The 22,494-nt window shown below is 36.3% G+C and overlaps 2 protein-coding genes across 2 annotated transcripts; one reads left to right on the top strand and one right to left on the bottom strand.

Moving 5' to 3' along the window:
• Nucleotides 1-7,352: 7,352 nt before the first annotated feature.
• LOC107513530 (sperm-associated acrosin inhibitor-like) lies at nt 7,353-10,410 on the bottom strand. Its single transcript, XM_016150309.2, has 4 exons — nt 10,344-10,410; nt 9,387-9,424; nt 8,310-8,425; nt 7,353-7,398 (listed from the first exon to the last, which is right to left on the bottom strand). The coding sequence occupies exons 1-4, from the start codon at nt 10,408-10,410 to the stop codon at nt 7,353-7,355; spliced, it is 267 nt and encodes an 88-aa protein (XP_016005795.2).
• A 6,354-nt stretch (nt 10,411-16,764) lies between these two features.
• On the top strand, nt 16,765-21,508 carry SPINK13 (serine peptidase inhibitor Kazal type 13). The gene is made up of 4 exons (XM_016150310.2): nt 16,765-16,834; nt 17,992-18,026; nt 18,680-18,813; nt 21,460-21,508. The coding sequence occupies exons 1-4, from the start codon at nt 16,765-16,767 to the stop codon at nt 21,506-21,508; spliced, it is 288 nt and encodes a 95-aa protein (XP_016005796.2).
• Nucleotides 21,509-22,494: the final 986 nt, after the last annotated feature.

The raw sequence follows: 22,494 nt of genomic DNA, 5'->3' as shown, positions 1-22,494 counted from the left end.
GAGAGAGATGAAAATTACATAAAAGAAAAGTTAAAAAAAAAAAACAGTCTTTAGTAGTAAGTGACCACATCTCTTAGTAGCAAAAATGTATGTAATTTGCCAACAGTAAAAAATCAGATAATATAATGGCCTTTTATGGCAGTAGCAAAACACTAAATTCACAACATAAAAGAAAATCAAGAAAATTTTTAATTCCAAATTAATCTCAATGTGAAAAATGATTTCATTATTTTCCAATTACTCCCAACACTGTGCTTAGGAGATACAATTGCTTTCTCACCTTTATAGTTGAGATCCTAGTCAAAAGAAACAATACTTTGCCAAAGTCACTTAAATGTGAAGGAATTAACCAGTGTTTCATTAATCAGTCATTCACTGTAATTGTGTACCTTTATCCAAAACCTTACAAACTGCCTTATTTTGAAATTGAAGGACTACCATAAGTTTTAAGGAAGATAACTTGATACTAAAGTTATCAATGAGTTCCATTTATAGACAATGCCTTGAGAAAGCAGAATCAGAGCTGACAAACATCAAATCAGGTTGTCAGGGAATACCAGATCGAGAAGACATCATTTTCCTTCACATTATGCATTTCACAACAATGGAAAGTGAGCCCCTAAAAGGGAAAATGAATTTAAAGTTCTTGGGTGATAGAACAAAGACCTTAAACCTACTGGATATTCTAACCCACCAGTCTGTCTCCACTTCTCTAATGTGGGAAATAAGGAAAAGCGACCCACCAAGGCAATCTAAAGAAGAAATATGCAACATGTTCAGTTTTACTTTACCAGTTTAAGTATTACAGACTTGATAAAACAAATTACACCAGTGTTTCCTGAATATTCTAGGATATGTGAAGTGTTTTACCCAAGACTGAAAAATTTACTCACCAGAACAGAAAAGAAATGCAAAGGAAATGATGAAAATAGCTTTGATCCGTGAAGAGAGGAAAGGCATTTTGTCAAGACTGTGAATGAAACATGCAGAATGCTTTATAACCCACAAACAGAGACAAATCCTGATTTTTCTATGAATAATAAATAGAATCCACAGTCCACATATGAAAATTTTCTTACTGATAAAAGAACTGTTCCAATCCCCTACATTCCTAATTTAGGTGAACTATTTTCTTTTTTCTTCTCCCAACCCTCAGATTCAACATGACATAATAATTTAACAAGGCATAACATATTCCTTGAAAAGTCCATAGATACGTGATAAAGCCTGGGGAAAAGTCCTGTTTTCACGTGGAAGAAAATGCTGCTTGCTTTCCCAATTCATTATGTCAGTTACATTTCAAGAAATGGTGTAGTGCTACATACCAGGGCTACCTCCTAAACCCCCCACCTGACATACCTGACACAGAGAGGGAATGGGCAGTGAAGCCCACAGCTCTTGAAACCGTGGCTATCTGGTTCACCTTCCCTCCTCAATCTTTTCTATCCCCTTAAGACACTTTCATTGATATGTAAGTAAGGAGCTTAATGGAGGAAAACAGAAGATCCTATTGCAGACAAAGCCCAGAGGTATTTTGTGTTCTCCCTGGAGGCTGTAAAGTAGATCATGAAAGATACTTCACAAATACTTCTCCATAGATCTTCCCTCCTCAGGAGGCTTGAGAACAACTTGGTCTGATGAATACAGAATTATGGGGAAAGGAGATAGTAATAAAATGTGTTAATAGATTTAAGATATGTGAAAACTATGAAACAATTCAGTTAGAAAGGAAAAAGATCATTTAGGCAGGTTTTCTGGGCTCCATCTTATTATTTATTTTTGCTTTAATCTTTGTATTTTCTTCCTTCGCCTAATTTTGGCTTCATATGTTCTTCATTATCTAGTTCTCTGAAGTTTAAAGTTAGGTTATATATTTGAGATCTTTCTTTTTTCTTACTGTAGGTGTTTATCTCTGTAAATTTCCCTCTTAAAACTGCTTTTGCTGCATCCCATAAGTTTTGGTATGTTGTGTTTCCATGCTCATTTGTTTCAAGAGATTTTTTCAGTTCTCTTTTAATTTCCTCGCTGACCCACTGGTTCTTATGTTATTAATGACCAGGACAACACTCTGTGTATATGTGTGTATGTGTGTGATATAAAAAGCTTCTCAACAAGCTTCCACTCTAAGCTTCAGTTTACTTTTCCCTTTTCCCTTACTGCGCCAGAAAGATTGGTCTGTCACAGACATCTCTGATGTTGAGTACCCAAATAATTCAAAGAGCTGGTGTAAGCATAATTGTTACTTTACTATTAAATGTGGGTCTTTCAATTAAATTGACATGGAAAATAACTAATCTTAGATATTTCTTTCTAAATCCTGAGTTTCTTTACTGTGAAAAAGAACAGGTAGGAGCAGAGTAACAGATGTCCACTAACTATGCAAATTAAATGCAACAGTTCTAACTGAATTCCCCAGTAGCCTTCTCTCTTTTCTATCCCAGAAATTCATATCCTATGCTCCAGCCAGCCTTGCCCAAAGCTTGCTGGTCCCAAGACTCTCCAGAAAAGTTTAAAAACAACATTGCCTGGGCCTCACCATAAACACTTGTTCCCTAGTCTTAGTGATGACACTGAGTGCCCTAAAAATCTCTCTAGCTAGCGTCAAGTCTTGATTGTAATACTATACGGTAGTCTTACAAGACAAAACTATTGGGATAAACTAGTCAAACTGGTTCTCTTTGTATTATTTCTAATAATTGTAAATCTACAATTGTCTCAAAGTAAAAAAAAAAAAAGTTTAATTAAGACAGAAAGATTTCCTACTGAGTATAATTCAATTCAAGTATTGAAAGCCGCTTTCTAGAAATGTAAGACCCTGACATCAAAAACTCTTAATTCGCTGTAGCATCCATTGTAAAAATTGGATCACATAGAATGTATAACTGCCATCAAAGGTCAGCATTTACCATAATGAGCCAAATCGAATTTGCCATCACTTTCACTGTATAGAAAGAGAGAGAAAGAAAAGGGAATTATTACATGAATACATTAGCCTCCCTAGAAATGTACAAAGAGCTTTTTTTTTAACATTTTATTTATTTATTTATTTATTTATTTATTTATTTATTTAACATTTTATTTATCACCCCCCACCTCTGGTAACCACTAGTCCATTGTCCATGTCCATGAGTCTCTTTTTGTCCTGTTCATTTGTTGCTATTAGGTTTATATCTCACATATAAGTGATATCATGTGATTTTCAACATTTTCTGTCTGGCTATTTCACTTATTTCAAGGTCCATCCATGTTGTTGCAAATTCTTAATGAAGGTGATTAGAACCTGAGACAAAAGGAGAGACTATTACACTACTGTAAGCAGCTGGCCCCCCCCCCCCACCTGCTCCCAGGCCCTGCCCTTATCATGTCTCCCACTATGGGGATACTGGACCCTTCCTAATTGCTTAGCCTCTGTGTCAGGCTTAGAACCTGTCTAGATCCAAGAGAGAAGAGAATTAGGTATTGTGAGAGTAGTCTTTGAGAAAAAGATAGCAATCGAGGATTATAAATGTAAAAATTGTATGAGAAGAAACATCTTTAAGAAAAAAATATGGATAAGATAGGAAAGCCGGGCATTGCTATGAGACCATAAATACCTTCAGGGTAAAGGAAAGAGGAAAGGGACTTTTGGTGGATGAGTTCTAGGATGCCCTGCAATGTTAGAAAGGTGTGGAAGGTTGTTACGGAGCACAGGAGACAAAGTTGACCATCACTGGAGTTTCTAGCATGAATGGGTCCATTGATAGATTTCAGAGTATAGCAGAGATGCAGTGTTTAGCATTAGGGCTTTGGGATTACATCACACTGATCGCAAATCTCTCATTAGTAATTTGTAATCAATTATATTAAGTTAGTCTACATGTTTGTAGAACAGCCAGCATGATTATGTTCTGAGAACTCATATACAAACAACTTTCAGAAATGAGAATTTCGAGGAAAGGTGCAAGTATATTCCTTTGTCTTTTTTAGCAACATTAGTTATTTTTGTGTATTCTGTGCGTAAGAGTATCAACAACATGAATGTACTAAGATTTTGTAATTAGTTGTTCATTTAAATTAACCGTTACTAAACTACACAGTTGGAAGTGGTTAAGATGATGAATGTTATACATTTTTTAGCACAATACAAAATTTTGGAAGTTATTAGACCAAATAAATGAGTTTAGCAAAATTAATATTAAAACAATATGAATATTTTTAAAAACCATTATATTTCTATACCCTAGCAATTAACAATCAAAAAATGAAGTTAAGAAAACTGTTTTTACTCAATAACAGTGACATATTTAAGAGTAAATTTAACCTAGTAAATGAAATATTTGTACACTAAATAACAAACATTGCTAAAAAATTTAAAGAAGACCTAAGGAAATAAAAATGCATTCTATTTTCATAGTTTGGAAGACTTAATATTATTGTTAAAAATAACAGTAATTCTTAAAGCAATCAACATATTCAGTGTAATCTCAACCAGAATTCCCACTGTGATTTTTGCTGAAATTGACAAACTGACACTAAAATCCATATTGGGTTACAAGGGACTCTGTGTAGCAAAAACAGTTTTGGGGGGTTGAAGAGAGTTGGAGATTTCACGTATCCAGATTTTAACACATACTGCAAAGCTATAGTGATAAATAATAATAATAATATGCTACTGGGATAAAGATAGACCTATAGAACAATAGACTAAAAGTCAAAATAAATTCATACGTACATGTTCAATTGATTTTTTAAGGCTTTATCTTTTTAGAGCAGTTTTAGGTTTGCATAGTTCTCCCCATTATCTACATTACTCACCAGAATGGTATATTTTTTTACCAAAGATAAACCTACATTGAGACATCATAATTACCCAAAGTTTATTGTTCAGCTTAGAATTCACTCTTAGTGTTGTATATGCTATGGCTATGGCCGAAGTTTAGTGAATTGTAGCAATTAATGTCATATCGTACAGAATATTTCACTGCCCTAAAAGTCATCGTGCTGCGCTTCTTCACGTCTCTCTCCGTCCTTGCTCAGCCCCTGGAAACCACTCGTCTTTTTACTGTCTCCATAGTTTTACCTTTTACAGAATATCGTAAGTTGAAATCATACAGTATGTAACCTTTTCAGATTGGCTTTTTTCACATAGCAATATGCATTTAAGTTTTCTTCATGTCTTTTCACGGCTTCATAACTCTTTGCTTTTTATCACCGAATCATGCTGCATTGTCATCATATCATGGTCCAGATATACCAAAGTTTGTTTATCTACTTATGGACTGAAGGATGTCTGTCACTTCCAAGTTTTGAGGATTATGAAAAAAGTTACTGTACTAATAAACTCCTTTGGGTAAATACCAAGGAGCACGATTGCTGGATCCTATGGTGAGAGTATATTAACTTTAGTAAGGAACTGCCAGACTGTCTTCCAAAGCGGCAGTACTATTCACATTCCCATCAGCTATGTGTGAGTGTTCCTGTTGCTCCACATCCACACCAGCATTTGATGTTGTCCGTGATCCAGATTTTAGCCAGTCTATTAGGTGTGTAGAAGTATCCCATTTTTTTTTAATTAACATTTCTGAGGACATGTGATTTGGAGCATCTTTTTATATGCTTATTTGCCATCTGTGTATTTTTTTTTTTTTTTTTTTTTTTTTTTGGTGAGTTGTCTGTTAAGGTCTTTGTTCCATTTTTTAACTGGGTTGTTTGTATTCTTATTTGTGAGTTTATAAGATTTCTTTGTTATATCTTGGATAATACTTCTTTATTAGATGTCTTCTGGAAATATTTCTCCCAGTCTGTAACTTTTGGAAATATTTCCCCCAGTCTTATCTTTTCATTTTCTTGATATTATCTTTCATAGAAAAGAAGTTTTAAATTTTAATAAACTCTAGTTTATCAATTATTTCTTTCATAGATCAAGACTTTGGTGTTGTATCTAACAAGCCATCACCATGCCCAAGGTCATATAGGTTTTCTCCTATGTCCTTTTCTAGGAGTATGTAATTTTGCATTTTACGTTTAGGTCTATGAGCCATTTTGAGTTAATTTTAGTGAAAGTCATAAGGTCTATGTCTGGGTTTTTTTGCATGTAGATATCCAGTTTTTCCAGTACCATTTATTGAGAAAACTATCTGTGCTCCATTTTATTGCCTTTGCTCCTTTGTCAAAGATAAGTTTACTATATTTATATGGATCTATTTCTAGGTGCTCTATACTGTTCCACTCATCTACTTGTCTATTTTTTTCACCAGTACTACACTGTCTTGATTAATTAATTGATTTTTGACAAGAGCTTCAAGAAATTAAATGGCAAAAGAATAGTCCTTTCAACAAATGACGCTATGACAACCGGATAGTAACATGCAAAATCATGACTTTGCACCCATATACAAAAATTAACTCATAATGTATCAAAGATTTAAATGCACGTACTAAAACTGTGAAACTCATAGAAGGAAACTTAGATGTAAATCTTCTTGAGTTTTTGGATTAAGCAGCAATTTCTTTTATATAACACCAAAAGCATAAGTAACAAAGGAAAAATAGATAAGTTTGAATTTATTAAATTTTAAAGAATTTGCCTCAAAAGACACTATTAATAAAGTTAAAAGACAATGCAAAAATGGGAGAAAACATTTGCAAGTCATACTAAAGGCCTAGTATCTAGATTACATAAAGACTACCAACCTGTGTCTTGACTGATCTGTGAGAAACAAAGAAAATAATGTAATTTCCCCCCAAGCCTCAGAAATCATACAATATCTTTAAAGAGACTCTACAATTCATTGAATTATAGACATGTTCTGTGTTTTAGAATGTAAGTCCGTATTGCCTAACATTCATGATCATAAGATTGTCCTGGGTACTTGTTGGAATTCAAGTGCCCAGATCCCTCTTCTAGAGGTTTTGATTCTTTCAGATAAAAAGGAGCCTAAGTGTCTATAATTTTAATCAACACCCAAGTAATGTATTATTTTTTCAATTTTGAAAATATTTACTTGTTTATAGTTATCAAAAGTATTTATGTGTCTTAACCCACTAATCAATTAAAAAAGGATATTTTAATATAAATAATATTTAAAATTTATTGATTAAAATATTTATGATTGTAAATTACATTAGACTTCATGTTATCAAACACAAAATTCAGATAGTTTTTCAACTGCCATTTAATAATTGAACAGAATAAATATTAATCAAAGGATCTTAGAATTGGAAAAATTCTTCAACGTCCTGTTTTTCATTTTGTGTACTTTGTCTGGTCATCAAGGAATTTAAACCCTGATTGAGAAGACTCTGATTGGTTGTAGAAGCCACTGCAAAATAGGATTGTAATAAAAACCATAGGAATGCATGCTCAGACAGAGTCAGCATCTACCATAATGACTAAATTCAAATGTTCCACCATTTTCTCTGTAAAGAAAGAAAAAGAGAAAAAAATTACTAAAAGGAGCATTTAAAATTACCTGGACATTACATTAACTGCTTCTAAAAGAGGAGAATTTTACTATGGAAGCGTGTGAGAGGCTGCGCTCCACTTCCATAGACAGCTGGGACCCGCTTGCTCCCCAGCCCTGCACGTGCCCTTCTCCCAAGTGTCCTATTTGCTCTGTTCTGACTCAGTTTTGGAACCTACACAGACCTAAGAGAGTTGAGGATTAGAGATTGTTTCAGTGGTTCTCTATGAGTAGAAGCCAATTGGGGGATTACATAAGAGAAAACATCTATGAGAGAAAATGAAGATGGAGGTAAGAAGGCTGACTGAATCTTTATACTACGAACACCTTCAGAGTGCAGGAGACAGGAGGAGAGTTTGGGTGGAAGTGTCCTGGAATGCCCTATTCTCTAAGAAAGGTTTGGAGTCCACCATGGAGTTTAGGAGAAAATATGGACTGGCAGAGGAGTCACTTCCTCGCATGAAGGAGCCCACTGTGATGGATTTGTGTAGTCAGTAGGCTTTCTTGCTCAACTATGCTTCCTGTAGCTTGAAGCTACAGTTGGTTGTCAGTTATCATCTGGACTTCAGAATCCAATATATTGTCACAGACTACCTTTAGTAAGTCTTAAGAATTAAATTAACTTAAATTAGTTAATTTCTACATTAGCAGAATATTCAGCAAAGTTATATTGAGAAGTCAAATAAAAAACTATTTTTAGAAATGAAAACTTCAGAGAAAGGTAAAAGTATGTTTCTGTGGCGTTTACAGAGATAATAATTATTTTCAGCATATACTGTGCCTAAGCTATCAGAAACATGAATTTTCCTCTCATTTTATGAATGTTTATCATATTAGAAGTGCCAATATTTAATCATGTGTTCTTACAACATTTCACTACAGAAAGTGCATCTATTGGAGTAAGTTTTGCCATTGGTTCCGCAGAGTGGATCCATTTCTTTGGTGCAAAGATGTAATTGATCTTTATACACATTACAGTCTAGCTGTGAAACAAAGAACAACACAAAATTTATCAGATAATAAACTTTTTTGAGTAAGATGTTTTTTTTTCTTAATACAAGATACCATGCAACAAAATGGAATAAAAATATTCTATATTGAGATTTAAAAATAAATATCAGACTACCTACAACCCAGTTAGACATAAAATATTATTGATATGATTTTACAAACCCACTATTATTTTTTAAAAAAAACAGACAAATGGCCGAATGTATTTTTTATAATGTAGCCACTCTGCTCCAACTGCTCATACCTGGCTCATATTTCACCCCATTATTTGTACCACAAGAAATCATAAAACTGAATTTTTTACAGTTCCCTTGTCTTTCTCAATGTTTTCACTACTAGATATTTTAATACTTTCAGATTATCACCAGATATGTATGTATTCATATATATTAGTATTTGCAAATGTGTATATAACTATACGAAATTTAGTGATGGCAGTTTTGGCAATTTACATAAATAATATTGTCTGTATTCTTACATGATGTGCTTTTAACATGTCTTTGTAACCTTTATTTATTTAGATATTTAAAACTGTAGTTCCTTTTCTTTACCTCTATATACCACTCTGAATATATGAAAATTATTATTTTATCCACCTTTAAGTAGAAATTTTTTTTTAATCCTCTGTTTTGCTAGGATAAACAATTCTATTTTAACCATTATCAGATGTTTGCATATAACAAGGTCTATACACAATAATGAAACTTTTTGAATAATGGGATATTTTTACCTTGTCTAAAGTGCCACATGGTTCCATATGGCTGGCAAGATTCTATTTCTTGAACTTAGTGTAGTAACAGTTTAAAGAAAAAATCTTTTTGAAGAATCATTCTGTCATTTTATTGTTTGGTGAAACTTGCTATTAAAATTTAAAGTATAAAAAAATTATAAGTTTATCTTTTTCAATTTCCAAATTAATCAGTATTAACTTACAGTCATACGAATGGCTGGTGAAGGTACAAAAGCAGTTTCTGCAATCAACACATGAAAAAAAAATTTTAAATTTAAAAATAAGAGAAAAGCAATCAGCCTCTGGTGAAAAGTATCCACATCTTTTAGTAGCAAAATACTATGCAAATTGCCAACTCGAGACCTGCAAGTTCTGAGGTGAGACTTTTGTGGCCGTAACAAAATAATAAGTTCACAAAAAAACTTCAAATCTGAAAACATAATTTCAAATCAATCTCACTCTGTGAAAAATAGTGGTATGTATTGTTTAATAATCACCAAACCCTCCTGTGCAGATATCATAGTTGTTTTACTTCTTTTATAGATGAGATATCCTACTCAGAGAAGACAATGTCTTGCTTAAATACACCGACATGAAGAAACGACTTATTATATAATTACTACTCAGTTTAATATCAGGGGACTATTCAACACCTCATTTCTGTTTATCTACTTTACTCTGAAATTAATTAGTCCTCTTGTGCTTAAAGAAAGATAAATTGTCAGGAGAGAGATCAATGAATTCTCTCCTTACATGAAGCCTTGACTTTAATAGACTTATAACTGGCAAAAAACAAATCGGGTGGTCAAGGGATATCAGATCTAGAAGACATCATTACTCCCCCCACTCTGCATTTAGCAACCATGGAATCTGACCTCTAAAAAGAAAAAAAAAATAGCTTATTATCTTTAGTCATAAATGAGCAAAAAGCTAAATTCTACTGCTCATTCTAACCCACGTCTTTCTCTCCACTCTCCAAGACAGAAAATGAGAAAAGGCAATTCACTGATGTAATTTTTAAAAAGATATTTATAACATGCCTCATTTAATTTTGCTGATTTAAGTATTACAAACCCAATATAAGAAGCCCCTCTGTTTCTCCATCATAGTATAGCTGTTTCCCGTATTTTGTAAGTGTGTGAACCGAAAAATGTACTCACCAGAGTAAAGAGGAAATGTCAAGGCAATGATGAAAATAGCTTTGATCCATGATGAAAAGAAAGACATTTTATCAAGTCTGTGGAAGGAACACAAAAGGAGTGTTTATAACACATGGCACAGAGATGGACTGCCCATTTCCAAATGAAGGTTTGTTACAGGCCAAGGACCTGCATCACTCCCCTAGATTCCTAATTACAGTGAACTATTCCCTCTTTTCTTCCTCCAGCCTACAGGATCAAGAAGACAAACATATGAACAGAAGGCCTGGTAGACACCTGAAAGAAACACCAGGACATACTCTCTTAGCACATTTAGGAAGGAGCTGCTCATTCCCCAGCCCTCCGCCCAGCCCGCAGGAACCTAACTGCACTTAAGAAAAGATGCACGTTGGAATCTCAGATGTTCCTCGGAATACAGCAACAGTTATTTCAAGAAGGACTGATCTGGAACATCCTTACAGTAGTGCTGAACACCAGGGCTACCCTCGGACATCCCCTCCAGACCCACCTGAAACAGAGAAGGCACTGGGGAGTGAGGCCGGCCAACAGCTCTAGAGACCGTGTCTATTTTGTTCACTTTTACTTCCCAATCACCTCCACCCAGCCGAGGAGTCTCCTTTATTCAGCCGTTGGTGAGGAGCTTGATGGGGGGTAAAACAGATGGCTCGTGACACATAAGACCTCGAGGTATTCTGAGTACTGCCTGGAGGCTGTGAAGTAGCTTGTGAGAGATGCCGCGCAAATAATTCTCAGTAGATCTTCCCTCAGCAGGAGGTTTGAAACGATTTTATCTGATGTTCCCAGAAATATGGAGTGGGAATAAAATAATAAACGGTGCTTTGAAACCCTAAAATAGAGAAGAGATGTGAAAGCTTTTTAAGCTACCGAGTTGGAAAGAAAGCAAGAAACAGAAGAATAAGTTTGGGAAACTGTAACTAAATACATACCTAGATCTTTAGTATTTCACAACACTAGAAGCACATTAGACTCAATTGGAAATTTAACATTTATTAAACTTTTTTATCTTGAGATAAATGGAGATTCTCACAAAGCTACAAGTACGAGTACAGAGAGTTTCTTTTAACCAGTTTACCCCAAAAGGAACATCTTGTAAAATTATAGTATCAGTTCATCACCAGGAATGTTCAAAAAGCTCCCAGATGAATGTTGGGGGGCCACCTTTGAGATCTGGGCTAGAGGACAGCATGTGAACATTGAGATGAGGAGAGTGAAGTTGATATGCCCAAGGGGACAATGCCCTAAATTATATGTTAAATATTTTGACCTAAGGAATAAGTGGAGAAAACAAGATGAAGTCGATAAAGCTAAGCTGACTTAGAATAGAGTCTGTATAGTCAAGCTGACAAAGCTGGTCAGACCAAATGGGCTCAAACATGAGGAATAGATTAGATTTTATCCTAACTAGCCTGAAGATTTAAACTTTTGAACTTCTCAGCTGTGCCTCAGTGCCTCCTGGAGGTATATGTAGTCCCATAGATAAACCCTCTGAAGGACTTAAGAAAGAATAAATAACTTAGGCAAGAATGTTCACGTGTCCAGGCTGCCTGACATCCATTATCGAGACCACCTAACATCTATTAACCAGAACACCAGACATCTGGAAAATTACCATCTCAGACCAATCCAGAGGTTAAGACTGCAGGACTGATTCTTCTCAAGAATGTACTTTTTACTATAAGAACTCTTGACTTTGCTCATTTCTTTGAAATACTCTGGGTATTACCTGGTACTGTTTCCGATTTGCATAAAACTTTGCCATTTTTAATTTTCATAAAGCCACCTAATTAATTTATGCTCAGTTGACGGATATTTACTTTAGAGTTAAGAGGAGACTATGAAGGGTTTGAAATAAGAAGAGATTTAGTCAGCACTGTTTAACTAATCTGCTTCAAATTCAAGGAGCACAATGTCATGTTTTTAACCATAGGCACTAAGTTCATAGCAGATGTCTGAAACTTTTCATCTAGTATAACTTTATACCGATTAGGCCACAACATCCCTCTTTTCCCTCTCCCAATACCCTGGCTTTATTTTCTGCTTCTATAAGTTCATCTATGTTAGATACCGCATATGAGTAGAATCATGCAGCATTTGTCCTTCTGTGACTGGCTTATTTCACTTAGCATGATGTCTTCTAGCAACGTGTTATCACAAATGATAGTATTTCTGTCATTTTTAAGGTTGAATAAGATTCCACTGTATGTACATATCACTTTTTTTTTTATCTGTTTTTCTGTTGATAGACATTTGGCTTGTTTCCATATTTTAGTTATTGTGAATAATGCTGCAGTAAACATAAGAGTACAGATATCTCTCTATTATCCTAATTTTAAATCTTTTGGATGTACAGTTATGAGTGGAATTTCTAGATCAGTGGTAGTTCTATTTTTAATTTTTCGAAGTACTTTCATACCATTTCCCTTGTGGCTGTACCATTTTACATTCCCACCCACCCTCTTAGTCCACTGAGGCTGCTATAAGAAAATACCACAGACTAGGTAGCTTATAACAACAGTTCTAGAGGCTGGGAAGTCCAAGATCAAGGTGCCAGTATGGTTACATTCTGGTGAAGAACCTGTTCCTGGTCCTTAACCAGTGCCTTCTCACTGTGCCAGCCCATGTTGGAGGGGGGCTAGCAATCTCTTTGGAGCCTCTTTTATATGGTGCTGATTCCATTCATGAGGATCCCATCCTCATGACTTAAGCTTCTCCCACGTACCCCACCTCTCAATATCGTCTCCTTTAAGAGTTAGGATTTCAACATCAAATTTGGAGGGACATATTCAGATCAAAGCATCAACAGTGTAAAAGGGTTGTCAACAGTTGTTATCTCCTATATTTTTTATAATATATATACAATGATACCTCATTGCGGTTTCCATTTACATTTCTCTGATGATTAATGATCTAGAGCATATTTTCATGTATGTGTTGGCCATTGGCATGACTTATTTGGAAAAATGTCTATTCAGATCTTCTGACCATTTTTTTAAGTTTGGGAATTATGTATTTATTACATTATTACACATAGGAAGATTTTTTTATTTGGTTTAATTTATTTGAACCATTATTATTTCCCCTTTGTTTCTTTTCTTCAACATCTCTTTTATTCTGTCTCATCAAAAATTGAACATGATTGTTTATTCTATCTTTTAATAAAATACACACAAATTCACAAATCTTCAGTAAAATATAAAAACTCTTTGACCTCACCTGTAGCCACTATCCAGTATTTCAAATCTAGTCTAAAGCAAAATATTTTGAAACAGTGATTCTCATGTTTAATTTTTAATTCTTGATTTCTCTCATTTCCTAGTTTGTTACTGTGTCATTATTATACCCTCCATCATGCTTAAACTTTTTAAAAAGTATATAAATATAAATATAAAACTATTGACATAGTCAATAGTTTTGAATTAAATCACATAAACATAGCCACCTGTTAGAGCCTGGAAATGTCAAATCTAGCTGGGCTAGCAAGTTTCCAGCTACAATCTTCTTGCTATGGACACCTAGCAACCTCTGCTATGACTTCCTGTTTCAAAAACCCAAGCACAGGTTTTCTGCTTTAATTCCAAGCCCTCTTGAATGAGATTCTGACTAGGCTAGCTTGGGTAAGGTATTTACATCATATAAGTATGACTACATGTACTACCCCGCCAAATCTGGATAATAAGTAAACACACTGCTTCCTTGAATTTCTGAATGCCACCTGCTTTTAGTAAAACTCTAGGATCCATAAGAGCAGTCATTTAATGAACATTATATAGTCTCTATGACCTAGCACAAAGCCTAGCACTTACTGAGTAATCAATAAGGATTGTAGAGCCAGAATTAAATTCTGGTCCTCTTTATTACCTGTTGGCATCTGGTTAATGTCAATGTCACTACTACACCTGTAGTAAATTACATAGAAATAGTTATAACGAATGTGTTACTTGATTCCATCAGGAAAAAGACCTCATAAGTTGAACAAAAGAGAAGAAATATGTGGACAAGGCATTAGAGGGTCCAGCTACCCCTGATTTGCCTCTATTTCTTACTCTTTGTGAAACAGATCCCACAAGAAACCTAGCAGCAAAATGGGCTGCTGAGAGTGATAGGTTCTTGGATATACTGTTTTAAGGCCAGATAACATTTGTGCTCCTTTTCTGGTCCTTTGGCTAGAGAGAGCAGCTTTGTTGGGGACTTTTTTGTCTGTGCCTATTGGTGTTTCCAAGTTGCCATCTTCTTCAACTCCAAGTCCAGGATATATGAAGCCAAAACAAAGCCCGGGAAACTCAGCACTGTGTTAATGCTTCAAGTTCGCACCTTCTCTCCACGTTATGATCTTCCTATGTTTATTTTATTTGTGTTTTAGTCGTACTCAGTCATAGGAGCAGGGAAAGTACACCTACGACAGTTATAGCATTTGATAAATTTCAATTATGTTAAGTTGGTTAATAGTGATAAAAGCGATGAAAAGCCGATAGAAGATTTGTGTTTTAGATCAGGAAAAGGTAACGATATGGAGATGGGTGTCATAGGAAGCAGCATGACATTAAATAAGAGGCATCTGTAGGAGCCTACAGGGATTAGGTCAAGGGCGATGATGGTAGGATTGTGGAGTCCATTGTATGGAATTTCTTCTGTCTTTACTCCACAACCAATCTCTGGAGCAGGAAAATAGGAAACTGAATTTATCTCAGGTTGGAAGAAAGAGGAAGAATAAAGAGCAAGGTATCAAGATAGTATGGTCATATCAAAGGGCTAAACGTAAATGTCAGACTGTGGGATTCAGGCCGAGAAGGGACTACAAGGAGTACCAACTGCTCTAGGAGAGCTCGAAGTCGGTGGGATGGAAAATTTCCAGATGATGGCAAATAATTTTCAGGCTGGCCTACGCTGAGATGTAGTAGGAGAAAACATGGGGAGAAATTAAAAGACTTTGAGTATTGCGAGGATTATTGGCTGCAGTGCCAGAGTTTCCCAGGCTGGTACTAGAAATCATGTCCTAGAAAGTAAAACAGGTAAACCTTCCAAGAAGCAGGATGGACCAGGTGACCTCTGGAGGCAAAGGAGACCAGGAAGGCTAGAACCTGTGTTGTATTCAGCAAGAAGTTTCACCAGATCATCTGGAATGTGGTAGATAATTAATCTGATTTGCAAATGGATGCAAGTTCTTCTTGTTCTTATGACTCAAAATCAGAAACCACAAGAACAGAACCTCCAGGTCCGTTCCTGCCTGCTGGCACATGAAATAGCAGAGGAGGTGGTTCAAGAGAAGGATCAAACTAGGAAACAGATATTAGATGCCCCCGACTGCAGCAACTTTGCTCAAGGCTAGCTGTGACCTCAGAGTGACTACAGCAGGCTCACATTTTGTAGCAAGTTTATTCAGGTAACATCTCTTCACCTCTGTTCTTAGACCACCAAATCGGTGGTGGAATCTCTTTGGCTTTCTTCTCTGTCAGTATGTTTTCCTCTATGTTTGTTTTCCTCCAGCAACCTCCTTTGGTTTTCTCTACACATGGAAGTAGAGAAAATTTCTCTCCTAATATGATTCTCCCTCATTTTTCTACGCGTCCACCAGTTGCATTTTGGAGAAGAGGCATGAAGACGTTGATGAAATTACTTGGAAAGGATCTTCTCTCTGAGCCTAAATATTTCCATCCTTACAAAAGAAGAGTTTAGCTAACAAAATTGGCAATTTAATATAGTTACATTCTTTACTTATATTAGTATCAGTTGATCTTCTCAATATCTCGTGAAGTTCATACTTTTTCTGAGGCTCACATCAGAAAAAGATGTTGAAGCTAGAATTTGAACCCAGATATGGGTTCACCTATGTATGTCTACACCTATATATGAGTACCCATATATGAGTCATAAAAAGTATATCTAGATCTAGCTATTGATATACATCCTGATTCTTGAATCTGGCAAGGTGTCCATATTTTTTATGACCCACGACCAACAGTTCCATTTTCAATTCATGCTTTGTATTAGAAGAACGGGCCTGGAAGAAGAAATTTAGTGAGGAAAAGAGGGGGCTTTAGTGTGGGAGAGACTGGTCCATTCCAGGGAATCAGATGACTTGCATTGTAGGATGACAAGTATTACAGTGTGCCTAATTCTTCTTCCAAACCAGGATTATGATTGTACAGTGGCTGCTGACAGAAGAGAAAGAAAAGAGTTAGTTTAATTGTTTTCGTTCCTTCTTTAAAGCAGCAGGGCTCTCAGGTCTGAATCCCTAGAGACCAGGCCAGTGTGAAACGACCATGGCCAAGTTTACGGAAATGGCACCACCGCAGGGTAGTGGGTTCTCTCGTGTTTGGAAAGCCAGTTGTGTAAGATTAGGAATAAACCGTCTTGAGCATCTTCACAGATCTCACCAAAGCAGGACATTAGAGGAGCTCAAATGGCTGCCCTTCCTCGCGTCACCATATTTTTCCTGGTATTCTCCACATTGACACATATTGTTTTCTCAGGTAAGCAAACTTACAGGTCTTGGGTGAGAAACATCCGAATTTATTTTACTTGTAAAAAAGACAAAGAATAATTTGCAGCTGGGTGGGAGATGTTTTGCTGAGACATAGACTTTTTGAGCTTGGTAATGCAAATCGGCATCAATCGGGCATCACTGTCGGAAGAAGGAGTTGCTATAGAAGATCCTCCGATGTCTGAAAACTAAGTAACATACCTCTAGGTGATGCGCGGGTCAAGAAAAATCAAAAGGGCAATTCAAAATTATTTCGAACATAAATAATTTCCCTTCACTCCAATCCCGCCCTCACCCTGTATGCACCCGGTCTCATTAGTCTCCCTCTCGTTATTCTTTCTACCTTCTTGCATAACAGATAGCAGGCTAAAGAACACCTGAGCTTGTTTTTGCTGGTTGCTTTTTGTTTTATATCCTATATCTGAACGAAAACCATAGGTTCTTGTCCTTTTCTGACTTATTTCACTTAGCATAATACTCCCATTTGAAAACACTTACTCTTGGGTGTTTAAAATTTCACCCAACAGTGAGAAATAAAGAAGAGGAGAACTATAACAGGTATTTTCTTATTTTTCTCTCTCACAGCCAGTTGATCACCCTCCGTCCCCAGGCAACACTAGCGCCCCCCCCCCCCCCACACACACAAAATAGTTCACCATGATTTAGTCTCTCTAGAGCCAAGGAACTCCTCAGTTTCCTCATCCTCTTTCCCTGTCATCTTTAGTTCAGCCTCTTGGTAGGAACCAACCTAATACTTTATTTCCTATGTTATATTTAATTTTGATAACAGTCTTTCAAATGCATATACTTATCCCAGTGGTAGCAAAGAAGAAACAGAAGCCAACAAAAGTCAAGCAACTTAATGAAAATGACAGGGCTGGCAAGTTATGTATCCAACTCCGCATGGTTTTTATTCTTTCTTCCTCAGTGCCACAGCCAATTGATAAATGAAGTCAGGAGAGTAAAATGAAAGTAACAATAAGTAAATTGATAAAGTAGTCACCACCCACAAATTCTGTTATATAATTCTGTGCAAATGAGTTATTAAATTACGTTTCTTTATTCAGTCAGTAACTTCAGTGAATAAAATCATATTCCATGGAAAACTGTTTCTTTTAACCTATAGCGTCTGTACTTTATTTGCAGGTAAATTCTTCCGTGACCCCTCTAAATGGCCTAAGGTAAATTTAAATTCCTCAGTTCTAAATTCTGATTCTATCTGATCGCTCTCTTGACTTGAGAGACTTAAACATCATAGTGGTGAAGTAGAACAGTGTTCTATGTGACCTTGAGCACATATCTTAACCTCGCCAGACTTAGATTTACTCCCAGACAACACAAGCATGATAATGGTAAAATATACCTCTAAGTGTTAAATGAAATAACAACTGTCACTTGTTCAAAGTCACAAGGTTAAATACAGGGTTTATTTCCAGCCTCGGTATAAATCTTCGCTCTTACCAGCATTTAAGCCCCTATTCTCTAGAGGTTCACAAACACATACATATCTCTACTCATATACTTCTTATAATGATCTTCTGACATTGAGACTCCAAGTTTAAATGGAAACTTTGCATTTCGGTTTCAAACTGAGATATTACAGTGCTCATGACTTTAAGAAATGATGGGATGGGTGGAGGCCCTGCACTCAACAGAAAAACAACAACAACAACAACAACAACAACAACAACAACAACAACTCACTTTACGAAAGCCCAGAGGAGAGCTTTGAAAAAGGTCATTTAACCAGGAATATTTGACATGATTTCTATGTGGGACAGAAGTGGCAGGACAGGAATAAATTGAGGCGGGGGGGATGTTATAACATTTGCAGCCCCCATGTAAGATGTACTACCCTCGGGACCCTTTAGAAGACGTTACAGATATCTGTCCAGATTTGCCTGCTTACGTTTGCGCTACAAATGGCCACACTTACAAGAACGAGTGTTTCTTTTGTGTCGCTAAATGGTAAGTTCAAAATAAAATACCGTTATTTTTTTCTCTCTATTTCTTCACAGAAATTTTCAATAATCTTAGCCAAAGAATTTGGATTTACTGATTTGTGGGATTTTTATTTTTATTTTTTTATAGAAAATAGCCCCTATGATTCCCAAAAGATTGCAGACTACACATAAAGTGCTGTCTTTTTTAAAAAACATTCAAAGTTGACTCATTAAAGAAAAAGAAGAAAATCTTACACAATATTTTGATTGAATTGTGTAGGGATGTTAGCAGATACTCTATAGAAATCCAATTTTTAAAAATCACTCAAATTTCTGTAGCAACTTATATCGACGTACCTATAAATAACAGCCATAAATATTGTTCAGAAGATATAAATAGATGTAAATACAGATGTAGATATAGACATAGATCCAGATGTAGATACCCATAACAAAGTGTTTGTGTGGTGAAAATTAACAGTGGGCTTTTAATAACTTTCTGACTTTCGAATAAATTCAAGGGAAGTTTAGATGAAAAAAAACAATATTCCTTGTGATTTATTTTAACTCCATTAGAAATCATTTTTACAAACCAGCCTGTGTCTTGTCAGTAACTCCTCATGACTTAGGCTACCCTCAAGTTTGATTTGCTAGGAGGACCCACAGAGCTCGGTGATGGTTTATTACAATGAAAAGATACAGATTAAAATCAGTGGAGGCAGAAGCCTCACACAGTGGAGTCCAGGAGAGATCAGGCACGAGCTTTCCATTGTCTTCTCCCAGTGCACTCACACCGGCAATGCTTAATTCTCCCAGCTGTGATGTGTGACAACAGGTACGAAGTACTGCCAACCAGGGAAGCTCACAAAAATCTTGGTTTCCCAGCTATTTGTTGGGGGCCAGACACCTAGGCATGCAGCACCTGCTCTACAGACAACTACTTCGTCTTTCACCTCCCCACCCTCTCCCAGAAAAAAATTTCAAACTGATACAGAGTGGCTCGGGACCACTGGGGAACAAAACAGGTGTTCACCTGAGCATAAACAATCTGGCAAGGCCTATGACCTTGGGTTACAAAACATTCTTATCAGGCAGGGTTTATAGGTTATTTTGCCAGAGATAATTAGAGCATTCCAGGTCTGCTGAGTTTGCTTCTTCACGTGCGCCTTCCTTTGAGAGGAATCCTCATGGGCGTCCAGGGTCGTGTTCCAGGCCGAAGGAGAGAGGGTGAGAAGCTAGTCCAACAAAGAAAAGATTTGCTCATCTTCAGAGCAAGTACTAGACTCAGAGGATAATGGAAATGTTCTTGAAAGGAAAAGAATGGGAACTGAAAATGGTGAATTAACCAAGTTTCTACCACTGGTTTCAAGGAAAGATGAATGAGTGATGGAAGGAGGAGAGTCATTCTGCCCTGTCTGCTTCTCGTAGTGTTGTGAAGAAAAATCCAGGCAAACTGGACTCCCAGTCCTAAGAGATACCCACGGTTTATGAACAGTGTAAATCCTTTGAAAAAAGAAAAGGAAAGAGTTCAGATCTTGGCCAGACGGATACAGAATCAGCCCTTATCTTTAGAGGTCCCCGAAACAGATCCCAGACCCTTCAGAAGTGGGTGATCTTATTTGGCAAAAAGAAAGTATGTGTAGCATTCATGATAATAGAGAACAGCAGTGGTTTCGTGGAACCAAAATAGCATTTAATAAGTTTTGGATTGGTTGACAGGATTTCAAAAATCAGAAAATATTTTTCTGATTTCCAACTTACTTTGAAAAAGCAAACATTATACAAATAGGAAGCCAGAATTTTTACATGTAAGAAATAAGCAATGGTGGTTCATAGTAGCTGCCCATCCAAATGGAGTGCAGGCATTCCAGGTAGCTAGAGACTCACCTCTCTATTTAGGTGAAGGTGGCCCACTTTACTCATTTATATCAGCAGCTTGGCTTCTGCCAACAATTATGTTTACAGCCCTGATCCAAGTGAGTCGTTCTACATCAAAGGTAAGCTTGATATAGGGGTTAAGATAGGGAGTCTCTTGAAGGAAGAGAAGGTTAAAGACTTCTTAAAGAAAACAAAATGCAAAAGAAAATTGAATAGGCAATTTATACAGGGTTCACTGCTTGGGAAAATGTTTGGAATTGAGAAGATGTGCAGTGTCTTTGGGGGAAATAATAAAGAAAGAAATTGTGTTGAAATGAATGTTCTATATCCAGAGAACTAAGTAATACATAGGGTGGAAAGATAGGCAAAGGCGAGTCTTCTGGGGAAAAAATACCAGAGTAAGGAGAATAGAATAGTCTATAGGCACGTAAACCTAGTGAAAAGTTTATTATAGTGTGAATTATGTGAATTACTATGCATCTCATTATTGCTATGGCTGTCTTGGTAGAACAATCTGGCATAGCAATGTTCGATGGAAAGGCATTAAAATGGGAATAGGTTAGGAAACAAAAGATCCTCTGTTGAAACACTTCACAGGACACTTTTTGAATAATCAAGACATCAGGGAGAAGTGTGCAGAGTATGGTAGTGACAAACAGAAATGGAAAAGAGATGGGTATAAAGGGAATTGTGAAAGCAGATCCCCTCATTAGGATGTCATTTGGAAGATACGGGAATGTGAAACGATGGCCACTTTCCTTGTGACACTAGTCTTTTATTCTCTTCTCTTTAGGGAATTTGGTGATATTAAATTTGTTAAATATGGAAAATGTGGAGAATGAATAACAGTACTAGCTTTTCACTAAATGCCGAAAATCATTTCTTCTGGAATTTGAAGGTGTGTAATAACACACTTCTACGCTGCGCCCAAATTTGGACCAAACTGGAAACAAAGGAATTAAACGAATGGAGGATCAAATATCGCATTTTTTTGCAAATAAACATAATAAAAGAGGTGGTAGATATTCATCTCTGTGTGCTGATTGTTTAAAGTCGGCTTTCATTTTGCTTATGTCCAAGGTCTGTTGTTAAGTAGGCTTACTTGACGTGCCCCTGAATTAAATTTACTTCAAATTTCAGGCTTCTCTGCAAGGTCAGACTCTGCCCCACTAATTTCACTTAAAGACATGAGCAAAAGAGAAAATACTCATGAACATGAGGCTTTCTACCTTGTATTCATGAATGAGGCCCACCTTCATCAGGTGACAAAAAGATCCACCTGCTAATAAAAGGAGAAAGTTTTGGGGGACAGGTATGTTTTGGAGAGAGCAAGAGTAAGCACATAACATTTAACCCCCTCGTTCCAGCATATCTAATTCTCACTCCATTCCACGGTTACTATTACATCGATTAACAAATTCAGTTTTCTATTTTTTGATTAATCTGGTTTACAAACTATCACTTCTGACAGAAGTATCTTGACTACTACAAGGAGATGACGTCGTTATTACATTCGAAGCTGAGGAGATGAAAGGTGAAAAAAGTGGCCTTTGGTTGTGTGCTCTGTGTCATTACCTGTTATTGCCACTAGATGTCAGCCTCACTCTTCTAGCTTAGTCTCACTAGTTGCTTATTTAACTAGAAGTGTCCAGAGGAAGGTGCCCAGCTCTACTCTCTCAATCACCTTTCCAGCTAATAACACACAGTCCACCTTTGCTGACAACAAGGACCCACCTTACAACTTTCTTTTTCCTTGGTTTTGCACAAGTTTTTGTACATAGATAGGCCTAGGCATACCGTATTTTAATGAGCCTGGGCATCTGTGTTC

The sequence above is a fragment of the Rousettus aegyptiacus genome, unplaced genomic scaffold (assembly GCF_014176215.1).
Source record: "Rousettus aegyptiacus isolate mRouAeg1 unplaced genomic scaffold, mRouAeg1.p scaffold_m13_p_7, whole genome shotgun sequence".
Classification (NCBI taxonomy): Eukaryota; Metazoa; Chordata; class Mammalia; order Chiroptera; family Pteropodidae; genus Rousettus; species Rousettus aegyptiacus.
The sequence above is the reverse complement of the archived record's forward strand: the minus strand, read 5'-3'. Positions and strand labels throughout refer to the sequence as shown.